Source organism: Panthera uncia, chromosome B4 (assembly GCF_023721935.1).
Source record: "Panthera uncia isolate 11264 chromosome B4, Puncia_PCG_1.0, whole genome shotgun sequence".
Lineage (NCBI taxonomy): Eukaryota > Metazoa > Chordata > Mammalia > Carnivora > Felidae > Panthera > Panthera uncia.
Window position 1 is genome coordinate 88040622 of NC_064809.1, and position 14514 is coordinate 88055135.

Sequence of the window (14514 nt, forward strand, 5' to 3'; positions counted from 1 at the left end):
AATTCCTAGCACTAGATACTCATTAAATGTGTGTTTTGCTTTAATGGTTTATAAATTTATACAGGACCACTTTGGGGGTCCTAGGAGAGGTTGAGGGTCGGAGTGTCAATACTCATTCCCCTATTGTTTGGTTGAATCAGATTAAGGCAAAACATGAGGGCAGCCTTGAAGTCTCATAAGAACAATATGTGTAAGTGTACATTGTGTACAGGGGGACCGAGAGCGATGCTTTGGTGGTTGGGAGAAGTTTTTGTACAGGAGACCTTTTTTTAGCACTAACCTTAGTGCGAATTTCCCAGTCAATCCTCAAGAAAAATAAAATGTTTAGAGTGATGATTTAGATTCTTAGATTAAGATTTTTTTAAAGTATGGTAGCCATTGTTTAAGTGTGAATTTGTCTTTCCGATTATGTCGCTTCTGTGGTTTCAAATTATTTGCTGTTTTTCTTTTTGAATAAAATTATTATTTGGTACATTTTGTTGAATTGGATGTTTTATAATCATTTCTTTTAATTTTAGGAAAGTGAGAAAAATCTTATGATGAACACTTTATACAAGCTTCATGATCGATTGGCACAGCTTGCAGGTAATTGTTTCACGTTCATAGTCGCTAAAAATGTTTTGAAAATTAATTTGCATATATAGCATGCTATATCAGTGGAAATAATTTTTCCCAAGTCTATAACGTTATGTTTGTGGAAAATTTTTTCTTTAGAAGTTTTTGTTACCTATACATAGTGGGTTTTATTTTTATAAACATATTTAGTCAAGACCTTTTCTGCCTGCCCATATGTATTGGGTGAAGTATATATTATGTAATTCTAAAGTCAATCAAATTTTTTTGTTACACTAATAAGTAACAAAAAATTTTGAAAGCTTAAATGTCAATTGGATTGGGTAAGCAATGAGTTAACTAAAATCCTAGATTAAATATAAAACTGCAAATTTTTCTTTGGTGGTTGATTAGGTATCAATTTCTTGGATCAAGTAAATACATTCTAGAATTTTTTCTACTGATCATTGCATTTTCCTCATATTCTGCTCTTAGTATTCTGCTCTCTGTTTATTATACCTTAGCTTTTTTTTTAGTTATTCTTGTATCACATATAAGCTAAAAGAAGAGACTTTGGATTCTCTTCTTGTAAAGAAGTTACAAGAAAAGAAAAATGTCTCCTGAATTTTTGTATGCAGCGGATCCTTTTGTAGAAATCAGTTCATTGGTGGAAGGTACATCTGGAGGTTCTCTGGTTGAATGGAGCCATTTAAGTATCCTTAGAGTTGCTCATCCTCACATCAGCCTGGTTTTTTTTTTCCTTTGGATCCTTAATACTGGTCAGTTTTTGAATGCTCAGAATTCTGTGTATATCACTAAAAACCTTCTATGCCTTGACTGACTGTCATATTCATACGCTGCAAACTAATGACATTTATTTGGTATGCTGTAGCACCCAGAAATAAGTTAAGTATATACTCTCGCTAGGAATTCTTGATGTTGCTACCACAGGCTTCTACAGCTGTCTCTATAGCACTGTTTTATGTAGTGTGCTAGATCAGCATGGTCTGGGGTACTTTTAAAGATATGGATTCCTTCCTCTAGAGCAGGGGTCAGCAAACTTTTTTCTGTGAAGGGGCCAGATAGTAAGTTTTTTGGGCTTTGTGTGCTAGACTTGTCTCTGTCACAGCTACTCAATTCTGCCATTATAGCATGAAAGCAGCCATAGATAATACATAAATGAATGAGTTGTGGCTATGTTTCAATAAAACTTCATTTATAAAAAAAATCAGTGGTAGGGCAGATTTGGCTGTAGGCTGTGGTTTGCCGACCTCTGCTGTAGATCTGTGGAAACTAGATCTTGGAAGAGGCATGATAAAGTTTGAAGACTTACTTGTTTATCTAACAGGTATTTCTTCCCATTTTATGACTATGACCATTAAAATCTGGCTACTTGAACAAAGCTGATAAATAGGAATGTGACTGCTTTTATGATAGAAAAATTTGTCAAAGTTTACTTCAGCTAGTACGCTTTTGTGTTAAATTTTTTTTTTTTTTAATCCACTTGAAGAGAAACAGGGCAGGAAAAACTTACAATTGAAGTTCAATATGAGGAAATTGGTCTCTAATAACCACAGAAAGCCTGAAAGCAAAGACTGCATTCTCTTATAAATCGTTATAAGAAAGGGAAAATGTGATTCTGTATGTAATGCATTTCTTTGCAGAAACCAGATCATACCTAGAAGCTTCTATCTAATTTCCCTGTTGGTCTTTGTTATAATAATTTTTAAGGCATGCACACACCTTGCTAAAGATAGGCTTAGCACTATCTTAATATACAGAATGTACATTTTAATTCAAATTTATTTGAATCCTTGAATTATTAGCTTTGGTAATAGATGTGTTAAGTTACCACGGTGAATTTCCCCTCTCGAAAAACAGCAAACCTGGCGAGGACCTGCTGTGTGCCAAGATGTGTGGATAAGCATCATGTGACATGGTTCCTCCCCTGTCAGTGATTTAGTTGAAAACATACAAAGAAGACATGTTCCTACCCGGACTGTTTAGAAATGTATTCAAAGATGGTGGTTTGTGTAAAGATAATTGTTTGTTTCTATTACCTACTGGATTTTAATAGGAAATTAAATATGGTTTATCTTCTTTCTTTATTGATTATAATAATATAACCTATAATTGTATAAATTATAAAATATTTTGATTAATTGTATTTGTTTTCTTCTGTTTAATATAGTACTGATTCAAAATTAATAATATGCTAATCTTTCCAGGAGATCATGAATGTGGCAGTTCTAGTCAGAGAACACTTTCTGTCCAAGAGGCAGCTGCATATTTAAAAGTAAGCAGTGTAATTAGACTTTTGATAGCCGTTTTCTTAAAGTTTATATACATTATTACAACTTGTATCAAAAGTACCATGCATTTGATTAATTGTACTGTTACAAACTTGGGCCTATTGTTTGGTGTAATGTGAGCAGATAGAGAAAACAGAATTACTCAACGTTTTCTGTTTTAGTTTGTTTTAGAACATTCTCTATGAGAGAATGCACATTAATTTGGAAAGGGTACAAACAACATTGGTGAGAGAAATTGAGATAGGTAAGTAGCATGTAAGAAAGCAAGTAAGCATCTAACCATTGTCATTTATTTTAGATCTTTCACCCCAGATTAATGTCATCTCAGGGTGCTAAAACAGTTTGCGGATGAATTTTCTAAACCACTGTAAGTGATCTTTAGGAAATAGTATATGAAGGAAGGGTACAGAAGATTAAGATGGATAAGTGTTAAGATGGACAGGATTTTTTTTTAAGGCTGAATAATATTACACATATGCGTGCACGCTCACACACACACACACACACACACACACACACACACACACACTATCTTTATCCGTTGATCTGTAGGTGGATGTTTATGTTGTTTCTGCTTCTTGGCTATTGTGAATAATACTGCAGTGAACATGGGGTGCAAATATCTTTTAGACCCTGTTTTCAGTTCTTTTGAGTAAATACCCAGAAGTGGAATTGCATATGATAGTTTTATTTTAATTTTCTGAGGAACGTCCATGCTGATTTCCATAGTGACTGTACCATTTCACATTCCCACCAGCAGTTTCCAAGGTTCCTTCCCCTTTTCTCCACATCCTCAAAAACACTTGTTGTTGTTGTTGTTGTTGTTGTTTCTTATTTTAATAATGGCCATCCTCATAGGTACAAGGTGATATCTCACTATAGTTTTTATTTGCATTTCCCTGATGATTAGTGATGTCAAACATCTTTTCTTATACCTGTTGGACATTTGTTTGTCTTCTTTGGAAAAATGTTTATTCACATACTTTACCCATTTTTAAATCAGGTTATTTGATTTTGTTATTGAGGTGTAGGAGTCATTTCTTTATTTTGGATATGGTTTGGAAATATTGTCTTTCATTCCATAGGTTGTCTTTTCACTCTTTTCATTATTTCCTTTGTTTGCAGAAGCTGTTTAGTTTGATACAGTTTCACTTGTCTGTGTTTTTCTGTTGTTGCTGCTGCTGTTACCTGTGCTTTTTGATGCCATATCCAGAAAATCATTGCCAAGACCAATGTCATAAAGCTTTTCCTCTGTGTTTTCCTCTTAGAGTTTTATCTTTTCATGTCTTATATTTAAGTCTTTAATTCATTTTGAGTTGATTTTTGTGTATAGTGTGAGATAAGGGTCCAATTTGATTCATTTGCATGAGGAAATCCAGTTTTCTCAACAGCATTTTTTGAAGAGACAGTCCTTTCCCCATTGTGTGTTCTTAGCACCCTTGTTGAAGATCAATTATGTGTGAGTTTATTTCTCTCTTTTCTTCCATTGGTCTATATGTCTGTCTTCATGTCAGTACTATACTCTTCTGAATACTACAGTTTTGTAGTATGTTTTGAAGTCACGAACCAGGAGGCTTCCACCTTTGCTCTTGCTCAAAGTTGTTTTGGCTATTTGTGGTTCTTTGTGTCTCCATATAAATTTTAGGATTTTTTCTATTTCTGAGAAAATGCTGTTGGGATTTTGATAGGGATTGCATTGAATCTATCTGTAAAACACTTGGGGTAACATGGTTATTTTAACAATATTGGGTCTTTTAGTCCATGGGCATGGGATGTCTTTCCATTTATTTGTGTCTTGTATTTCTTTTAGCAGTGTTTATAGTTTTCAGTGTAGAAGTCTTTCATCTCCTGTGCTTTTTGATACTATTTTAAATAGGATTTTCTTAATTTCCTTTTCTGATTGTTCATTTTTAGTGTCTAGAAATGCAACTGTTTTTGTATGTTTATTTTTTTATCCTGCAACTTTGCTGAATTTGCTTATTGTGTGAGTGGGGACGAGAGAGAGAGCTATCTGCAGGGTATATAAGATGTTATCTGTGAACAGAGATAATTTTTCTTCTTTCTTTCCAGTTTGGATGCCTTTTATTTCATTTTCTTACCTAATTGCTGTAACTAGGACTTCCAGTACTATGTATTGAATAGAAATGACAACAGTAGACATCCTTATCCTGGCCTTGTTCCTGTCTCCAAAGAAAAAACTTCCAGTTGTTCAGTGTTGAGTATGATATTAGCTGTGTGCTTTTCATATATGACCTTTATTATATTGAGATAATTTGCTTCTATTCCTAGTTTGTTGAGTGTTTGTTTGTTTTTTTAATGTTTATTTTGAGAGAGAGAGCGAGAGAGTGCACAGGGCAGGGTTGGGGGGAGAGAGGGAGAGAGAATCTTAAGCAGGCTCCACGTACAGCACAGAAACTGATGGGCTTGATCTCACGACCATGAGATCATGATCTGAGCTGGAATCAAGAGTCGGATGTTTAATTAATTGAGCCACCTAGGTATCCCTTTGTTGAGTGTTTTTAATCATGAAAAGGTATTGATTTTGTCAAATGCTCTTTCTGTGTCTGTTGAGATGATCATGTAATTTTTATCCTTCATTCTGTTCATGTGTATCACATTGACTGGTTTTTGTATTTTGGACCATCCTTGCATTCCAGGAATAAATCCTACTTGGTCACGGTGTATGTTCCTCTTAATGTGCTGTTAAGAATAATGCTGGCCGCATAAAATGAGTGAATAGAAGTGTTCCTTCTCTTCAGTTTTTTGGAAGAATTTGAGAAGCATTAATAATGTTTGGTAGAAATCTCCAGTGAAGCCACTGAGTCCTGGACTCTTCTTGTTTGAGAGGTTTTTGATTACCGATTCAATGTCCTAACCAGTTATAAGTCTGTTCAGAGTTTCTGTTTCTTTGTGATTCAGTCTTGATAGGTTATATGTTTGTAGGCATTTGTCTATTTTTTTCTGGTTAACTAATTTGTTGGCTATTGTTCATAGTAGTCTCTTACATCCTTTGTATTTCTATGACATCAGACTTAATATCCTCTCTTTTATTTCTGATTTTATTTGAGTTTTCTTTCTTTTTAAAGGATTTGTCAATTTTGCTGATCTTTTCAAAAAAGTAACACTTCTTTTTTTCTATTCTGTATTTTATTTTTACTCTTTAATATTTCCTTTTGCTAACTTTGGGCTTAGTTTGTTCTTTTTCTAGTTCCTTGAGGTTGTTTATTGAGATCTTTTTTAATGTAGCTGTTATGTCACTATAAACTTCCCTCTTAGTACCACTTTGCTATAAAAGCTGTTGGGCTTCTCGAATCTGAATATCCATTTCCTTCCCCAGATTTGGGAAGTCTGCGGTCATTAGTTCTTCATATAAGCTTCCTGCCCTTTTCTCTCCTCCTTTTTGGGACTTCCATAATGCATATATTGGTCTGAATGGTAATGTCCCATTAAGACTTTTAAGCTTCTTACATTCTTCATTATTTTTTCTTTTTGTTCCTCTGACTGGATAATGGCAAATGGCTTGTCTTCGAGTTCCTTGATTCTTCTGCTTGATTAAGTCTGATGTTGAACTCATCTAGTGAATTTTTTGATTTGGTTATGATATTCTTCAGCTCCCAAATCTGTTCATTTGTTTTTGATTTTTTTCTCTCTTTATTGATATTCTCATTTTATTCATGTGTTGTTTTCCTGGGTTTGTTGACCATCTTTATCACCATTATTTTGAAATTTTTGTCAGGTAATTCATATACCTTCGCTCCTTTAGGGTCAGTTTTTGGGAGATTTATTTTGTTCCTTTATTCGAGCCCAGTGTTATTATTTCCTTCATGTGCCTCATTATTTTGTGTTTGGATCTATGCATTTGAATTTGTTTTTATTTTTATTTTTTTTAGAAAGAGAGTGAGTACATGCATGAGATGGGAGAGGGGAAGAGGTCACGGGGGGAGAAAGAGAGAGAGAAAGAAAGAAAAGAGAGAGAGAGAGAGAGAGAATATCTTTTTTTTTTTTTTAATTTTTTTTTTTAACATTTATTTATTTTTGAGACAGAGAGAGACAGAGCATGAACAGGGGAGGGTCAGAGAGAGGGAGACACAGAATCTGAAACAGGCTCCAGGCTCTGAGCTGTCAGCACAGAGCCCGATGCGGGGCTCGAACTCACAGCCCTCACGGACCACGAGATCATGACCTGAGCTGAAGTCGGCCGCTTAACCGACTGAGCCACCCAGGTGCCCCGAGAGAGAGAATATCTTAAGCAGGCTCCATGCTCAGTGTGGAGCCCAGTGCAGGGCTTGATCCCATGACCCTGGGATTATGACCTGAGGCGACGTTAGGACTAGGATGCTTAACTGACTGAGCCCCAACCCAGGTGCCCCAGGATCTCTCCCTTTGAAGACAGAGCTGTACCTCCTAGTTGTTAGAGCCTGCCTTCACGAAGAGGAAGACCTTCACCAATGAGCTCAGATAGAGATTCTGGGGTCCTCTCACACCTTTTCTGTGTATGTATCTTCTCTGGATTTTTGGGTTTAAATTCCCATCTAGAGAGGTTTTGCAGGTTTCTTTTTTCAGGAGTTTGTAATCTCTTGCTCCCTCTGGCATCTGTCTGCCGTATTGTGGGGCTTCTGGAGCAGCAGCAAGCTGTCCAGCACTTGTTTGTTCGCAGCAACCCCCAGCAACGCCCAGGTGTTTAGACTATGTCAGGTGTCCTCAGTGCTCTGAGACAGGTGATACAGCTTCCTGAGAACCTGGAACAGTGGATACCTGCTCCAACTCTGTTTCCTCAGGGGGAAACCAGAAATTTGGGGTGTTCTCCCACTCGTTCTGCACTGAGCCGTGGAGGACAATGCTGAGTGAGTAGGTGCTAGTTCATAGCATTGCTTTTGTTCTCAGCTGCCTCCAATCTGGTGCTTTTACCGGTCAGTACTTAGATTCAGGAAAGACAGAAACCAGTCCTTCTGGTAGCCCCTGGAAAAGTCTGAACATTAGAGATATATTTCAGTCTTTTCTTCCCCTCCTCACGGATAAGCCAGGAGTTGCAAATTTTCCTCTGGTCGTACCACGTTGTGCCATGGGCTGGGGCTCTGGTGAGTGCTACCGATTTTGTTACTGGCGATTTTGTTACTGGCTTCCATGCTGCTAGTTTCACACTTGTTTGGAGGTGCAGGAGCCTCAACTGGTTTCTGCATTTCTTACAAAGGGAATTGGTCTGTATATTGTTGAATTTGTTTCTCCATGGGGAAACAATGGTCTCGGACTTCCTATTTTGTCTTGCTGATGTCACTGCCCCCCCCCTTAATTTAGAATATAGTATAGTTTAATTTAGAATATAGTATAGTTGTAAGGCTTTCAGCAAGGTTGTAGTGAGTTTCCCGTGATATGCTTATAAAAAAGAGAGATGTGCCTGCGTGGCTCAGTTGGTTAAGTGTTCAGCTTTGGCTCAGGTCATGAACTCTCAGTCCGTGAGTTCGAGCCCCACGTCGGGTTCTGTGCTGACAGCTCAGAGCCTGGAGCCTGCTTCGGATTCTGTGTGTCCCTCTCTCTCTGCCCCTCCCCTGCTTGTTCTCTCTCTCTCTCTCTCTCTCTCTCTCTCTCTCTCTCTCTCAAAAATAAACAGTTAAAAAAATTAAAAAAGAAATGTGAGCTGTTTTTAGCTTAATTCATGACTTATATGTAGATACTCAAAAGATGTTAAGACAGCATGATCTATTGGAGATTAGGTATGGGTTCATATTCTGGCCCTGCCACATAGTAGCTGTGTGTCCTGGTAAAGTCCCATTGTTTTTCTGTATCTGTTTCTTAGTTTGAAAGTGGGGCGGTTATTAATTCCTGTAAGAGTTTTTGGGAGACTGAATATAAAATATGTAGTCAGTGCCTGATGGTATAGTAGTTCCCAGTAAATTTTATTTCTTTTTCTGTGTTTCTTAACTAACTAAATTTGGGTCACTCTGGAGAGAGGTTTCTAAAAACATGCTACAGGATTTATCTCTCAACCTACCTTGTTCTTGTCTTCATTTTCAATTTTGACCTAGATAGGAACACTGATGACAAACAGATTTGTGCAGAGTGTAATAAATAGCTCATAGATTGGATACCTAAAGAATCAGGAGCTTAAAGAATCAAAGATCTTAAATTAGAAAGAGTTATGATTATGGGGCTCTGTCTTAGGGATGGAAGAATTGCTAAATGGACTGTGGGGGTGGGAGCAAAGAAGGGATTGGATACAGTAGGCTACAGGGACACAGAATAGAATATTCCTGGAAGAGGGTATAGCATGTGGGAATCCAGAGCAAGCAAGTAATTTTTTTTTAATTTTTTTAAATTTTATTTTTTAATTTACATCCAAATTAGTTAACATATAGTGCAACAATGATTTCAGGAGTAGATTCCTTAGTGCCCCTTACCCATTTAGCCCATCCCCCCTCCCACAACCCCTCCAGTAACCCTCTGTTTGTTCTCCATATTTAAGAGTCTCTTCTGTTTCTTCCCCTCCCTGTTTTTACATTATTTTTGCTTCCCTTCCCTTCCCTTACATTCATCTGTTCTGTGTCTTAAAGTCCTCATATGAGTGAAGTCATATGATATTTGTCTTTCTCTGACTAATTTTGCTTAGCATAATACCCTCTAGTTCCATCCACGTGAAAATGGATCTTGCAAATGGCAAGATTTCATTCTTTTTGATTGCCAAGTGGTACTCCATTGTATCATTGTATATATATACACACACACATACATATACCACATCCTCTTTATCCATTCACCCATCAGTGGACATTTGGGCTCTTTCCACACTTTGGCTATTGTTGATAGTGCTGCTATAAACATTGGGGTGCATGTGTCCCTTTGAAACAGCCTACCTGTATCCCTTGGATAAATACCTAGTAGTGAAATTACTGGGTCATAGGGTAGTTCTATTTTTAATTTTTTGAGGAACCTCCATACTGTTTTCCAGAGTGGCTGCACCAGTTTGCATTCCCACCAGCAGTGCAAAAGAGATCCTCTCTCTCCCTGCATCCTCGCCAACATCTGTTGTTGCCTGAGTTGTTAATGTTAGCCATTCTGACAGGTGTGAGGTGTATCTCACTGTGGTTTTGATTTGTATTTCCCTGATGATGAGTGATGTTGAGCATTTTTTCATGTGTCGGTTGGCCATCTGGATGTCTTCTTTGGAGAAGTGTCTATTCATGTCTTTTGCCCATTTCTTCACTGGATTATTTGTTTTTTGGGTGTTGAGTTTGGTAAGTTCTTTATAGATTTTTGGATACTAACCCTTTATCTGATATGTTGTTTGCAAATATATTTTCCCATTCCATTGGTTACCTTTTAGTTTTGCTGATTGTTTCCTTCACTGTGCAGAAGCTTTTTATTTTGATGAGGTCCCAATAGTTTTTTTTGCTTTTGTTTCCCTTGCCTCCGGAGACATGTTGAGTAAGAAGTTGCTGCAGCCAAGGTCACAGAAGTTTTTGCCTGCCTTCTCCTCGAGGATTTTGATGGCTTCCTCTCTTATCTTTAGGTCTTTCATGCATTTTGAGTTTATTTTTGTGTATGGTGTAAGAAAGTGCTCCAGGTTCATTCTTCTGCATGTTGCTGTCCAGTTTTCCCAGCACCACTTGCTGAAGAGACTGTCTTTATTCCAATGGATATTCTTTTCCTACTTTGTCAAAGATTAGTTGTCCATACATTTGTGGGTCCATTTCTGGCTTCTCTGTTCTGTTCCATTGATCTGAGTGTCTGTTTTTGTGCCAAAGCAAGTCATTCTTTATGAGATAGTTGAAAGTGTTTTTACTTCTAGCATTGGGAAAATCTGATCCCAACCAGTGCTTCTTTCCTGCTTTTTTGTTCTCTTTTTTTCCTCTCTTTTTTTCTTAGTCAAATCTCTTAGAGAGGTAATGGCACAGATATGTGTTATGGTTGGTCATAAATGCCTACAACAAGATTAATTGACATTACAGGAGAGTCTCGAGACTCTTAAAAGCTCCTTAATACTCTATTTGAAAGGATAGGGCTTGACTAGTATTTATGCTGGAGCTGTGGAAGAGGCAGGGGTTGATCTGGAAGGATGATTAACGATCTTCCTCTCTGCTCACCCCCATTTGATTGTAGCTGTGGGTCAGCAATAAGATAAGGTAAAAAGAAGGGACACAGAGCCAGGGTTGGGACAAGTCGGAATCTAAGCCAGGCAGCAGTAGGGCATGAGAGACTATTTCTGTTAAAGGCTGGCAGCAGAGGAATTACTGGTTGTACCCATGCGTGAGTTGAGTTGAGAACTGCCTGAGAACTGAGTTAAAAAAATTGAGATTAATGAACTCCGGTCTTAAAAGATTTTTGTATCTTTTCCCTGGAATTTTATGTTTAGATTGGGTTTTGCTTTTTGTTTTCCTTCAGTAGAATTTCTAATGTACGTTTTTACAAAAGATTTTGAATTAGTTCCAGCCTTAATTAGTTAAGTGCAGTTACTTTGTGTTTTCAAATGCTGTGAAACCTGGTTTGGCTTGTCACCACCAAAGATGGAGTTTGGACTGCCACTTCAAAAAAAAAAAAAGCATTAAACAGAAACTCCCCCCCCCCCCCCCCCCCCAACCAAAATTTTAGGTCTGGGTAAAAGCTTTTAAGGACTTCTTTTTATAATTTTTTTTTTTTTTTTTTTTTTCCAATGTAACATTAACTCATGCGAATGATTTAACTAATAGGGAAAAAAAGGAGAAAAACATTTCAAATTCACCACCTAAGGTTAACCACTTATTTTTGGTTCATTTTTCTCTAGCCTTTTCTTATGTTTTCTTCCATAAAATTAGTACCACTATAAATTTATTTTATTTAAAAATTTTTTAAAATTTTGTGAGAGAGACAGAGCATGAGGGGGGAGGGGCAGAGAGAGAGGGAGACACAGAATCCGAAGCAGGCTCCAGGCTCCCAGCTGTCAGCACAGAGCCCAACGCAGGACTCGAACCCACAAACCATGAGATCATGACCTGAACCAAAGTTGGATGCTCAACTGACTGAGCCACCCAGGGGCCCCTCACCATAAATTGTATAAATACTTCATATTGCAAACGTTTGTATATTTTTTCCTTAAAATTATTATGAACATTTTTCCATGTCCTTGTTCAGGTTTTTGAAAACTATTTCTTTTTGTCACTGGGTAATATTTCTTTACATGATTGTATTGCATTGTATTGGTTTGTGGTTTTTCAGTATTACAAAAGCACTTTAATATTTGCATGTAGTATTTGATTTTCTGATTATTTCCTTGGGAAATAGTCCTCGAAAGGAAACTAGTTGTTAAGGAGTGTGAGCTTTTGTTAATGTTTTTGATATATGTTGCCAAATTGCTTTCTAATTTGGAGTGATCATTTTAGCACATTCTAGTCAAAATTGGTGATTTCACTTTATTTTGCCCAAGTTGTAGCATAAATATGGAAGACCCTCACTACAAAGCTGGTGTCAAAAACCATGATCATAATACCTATACTGTAGGCTTTCTGCTTATGGAGAGAGAGAGAGAGAGAGAGATCTGTTGTACATTTCGTGTATTTGTACTATGACTTCATGAGGAACACAAGTTTTTGCATTCAGGAGTAAATGGGCCAAAGGATGCATAGAAATCTGATGAGTGTAAACTGATTTTCCCCCAACTGCCAGTACATTTTAAGCACAATATTAGTAAATGTTTGGTAGAGTAAAATGAGTGAGTAAGTAAGCCTCAGTAAACTTTTTTTTATCTTCTTGAATTTGATTCTTCACATTCCATCCTTATTTTATTTCTCCTACTTTCTCTTTTAAAGGATTTGTAAATAAACCTCACAGTTAATTTAAATAATTTAAGCACTGTTTTTCTAACTCCCCCAGTGTTTCTCTTGAGTTTTTTATTCATCATTTTTGAGGATGGAAGCTTGTTTTGATTTGTGAGAAGTAAAGAGGTCCCTCTGGTGGAACATTTAGGAAATACATAGCATTATATATTTTCATGAAAGGACCGACTTGTTTTCAAGTTAAATGGTGGGAGTTTAGTGTGATAACTTTCCAACTGAATGATGTAATGAATGGTGGTTCATTTTGTAGTTCATTTGCAAAACATTTTTAGACTTCAACACAATGAATATGTTTAAGATTTGTGAGGAAAATAGTAAGAAAGAAGATAGCTGTAAATGTGCCAAATTTTATGTCCTATCTTGGAATGCTAATCACTGTTAATGTAATTATGTCTCTGGTGAAAATAAGTTTTTCGAGAACTGGAATGAGGGATACGTTTCTTGATGATTACAATTTATCAAGTACAATTTATCCTGGGACTTTGTTAGTATCTCTGACTTCACAGTAACCTAGCGAGGTAGGTGGTGTCAAATCCACTTCATAAAGAAACTAAAGCCCAGAGGGGTTTAATGATTACATCATCCAGCTATTAAGTGGTAGAGCTGGGAATAGAATCAAAGTGCTTGCTCTTCTCACTGTACTGTTCTGCCTTTTAGATGGAAGGACTGGGTTCATAACCGCTAGCTCCATCTTTTGAGTGGGCAAGAGACTGACCCTGAATGAGGGCTAAGATCTGAAGAAGTGATCAAAATAGATACATCGGCACAGATAACCTACTTTCTCTTGTCTCTACTTGGGGTTATATGTACAGCTAGTCAATTGTGGAGTCATGATCTGATCCCAGGCCTGCTTGATGTTAAGGACCATGTTCTTTCTGTTATTCCTGGAGGTGAATCATCAAGAGTTAAATCATATTTACTCTTGTTTTGGTTCCCGTGGGTCCTGTTTTAATTAATTTAAAGGGTAACATGTATGGCGTGTGTCATGTCACAACCAGAATATTCACTAACTGGGAAGCCACAGTAAGTTATTAGTACCATGTAAATTATCCATTTGTGAGCTACCCAGTAGGTTTTTAATCATTATTTGACTTCTCCCTGTATCAGCATCTTTTTCCCTCCTTACTGATGCTTTCTAGCTTTATTTAATGACCTGAGCCTTTTACATGAAACAGTATTCTATACTTTGAAACTGTAATCTAAGTTCAAAGACCTGATATGGGTTTTAATAAAAATACTCATTTGCCAGTTATTTTGAGAATAAGGTAAATTTGGAATTGGGAGTCATGGATGTGTGTGTGCTCACACATGGTATGTTAAAATAGATTTGTTATAGATTTCGGAAAGTATGCTTTGAATTTAGAAACATTTAAATGAAGCAGTCAGCGGTATGTTGACTGAGCTGTTGCCTATAAGTAGATAGTAATAATAGTAATTGACCTGCTTTAAAAATGAAAAATTTAGTTTTCTCTTTATTTGTGTCAGTGATTAGAAAACGAGCATTTTATGATACAAGTGTGCTTCACCTCAGGGGTTGGCAAACTATAGCCTGGGGGCCTATTTCTGTATGGCCTACTAGTTGGGGTTATACAACATTTTTTAAAGGTTGCTTAGAATATATGTGACAGAGACCAGAAGTGTATACAGTTACAAAGCTTGAAATACTTAACTCTTTGGTCCTTTACAGAAAAGGTTGGCCTGCCCCTACCTTATAGCTTTTTAGGTGGCTACAAAAAATGAATAATAAAATATTTTCTACTCTTAAAATCAGGAAGATGCTATGTATACTATGATGTTAGCCTAAGCTGTTTAACTGGCATAAGCCAGAAAGTAAATTCATCTTTTAT

General features: G+C 36.8%; 1 protein-coding gene across 2 annotated transcripts in view; it reads left to right on the forward strand.

The window, feature by feature from the left end:
* Window positions 1-14514, forward strand: part of LEMD3 (LEM domain containing 3) — a 67674-nt gene that overhangs the window by 33365 nt on the left and 19795 nt on the right. For both annotated transcript variants that reach the window (XM_049625914.1, XM_049625913.1), the window contains exons 3-4: window positions 519-585; window positions 2781-2848. In XM_049625914.1, coding sequence (XP_049481871.1) covers window positions 519-585; window positions 2781-2848 — 135 coding nt within the window. The remainder of the gene's footprint in view (window positions 1-518; window positions 586-2780; window positions 2849-14514) is intronic.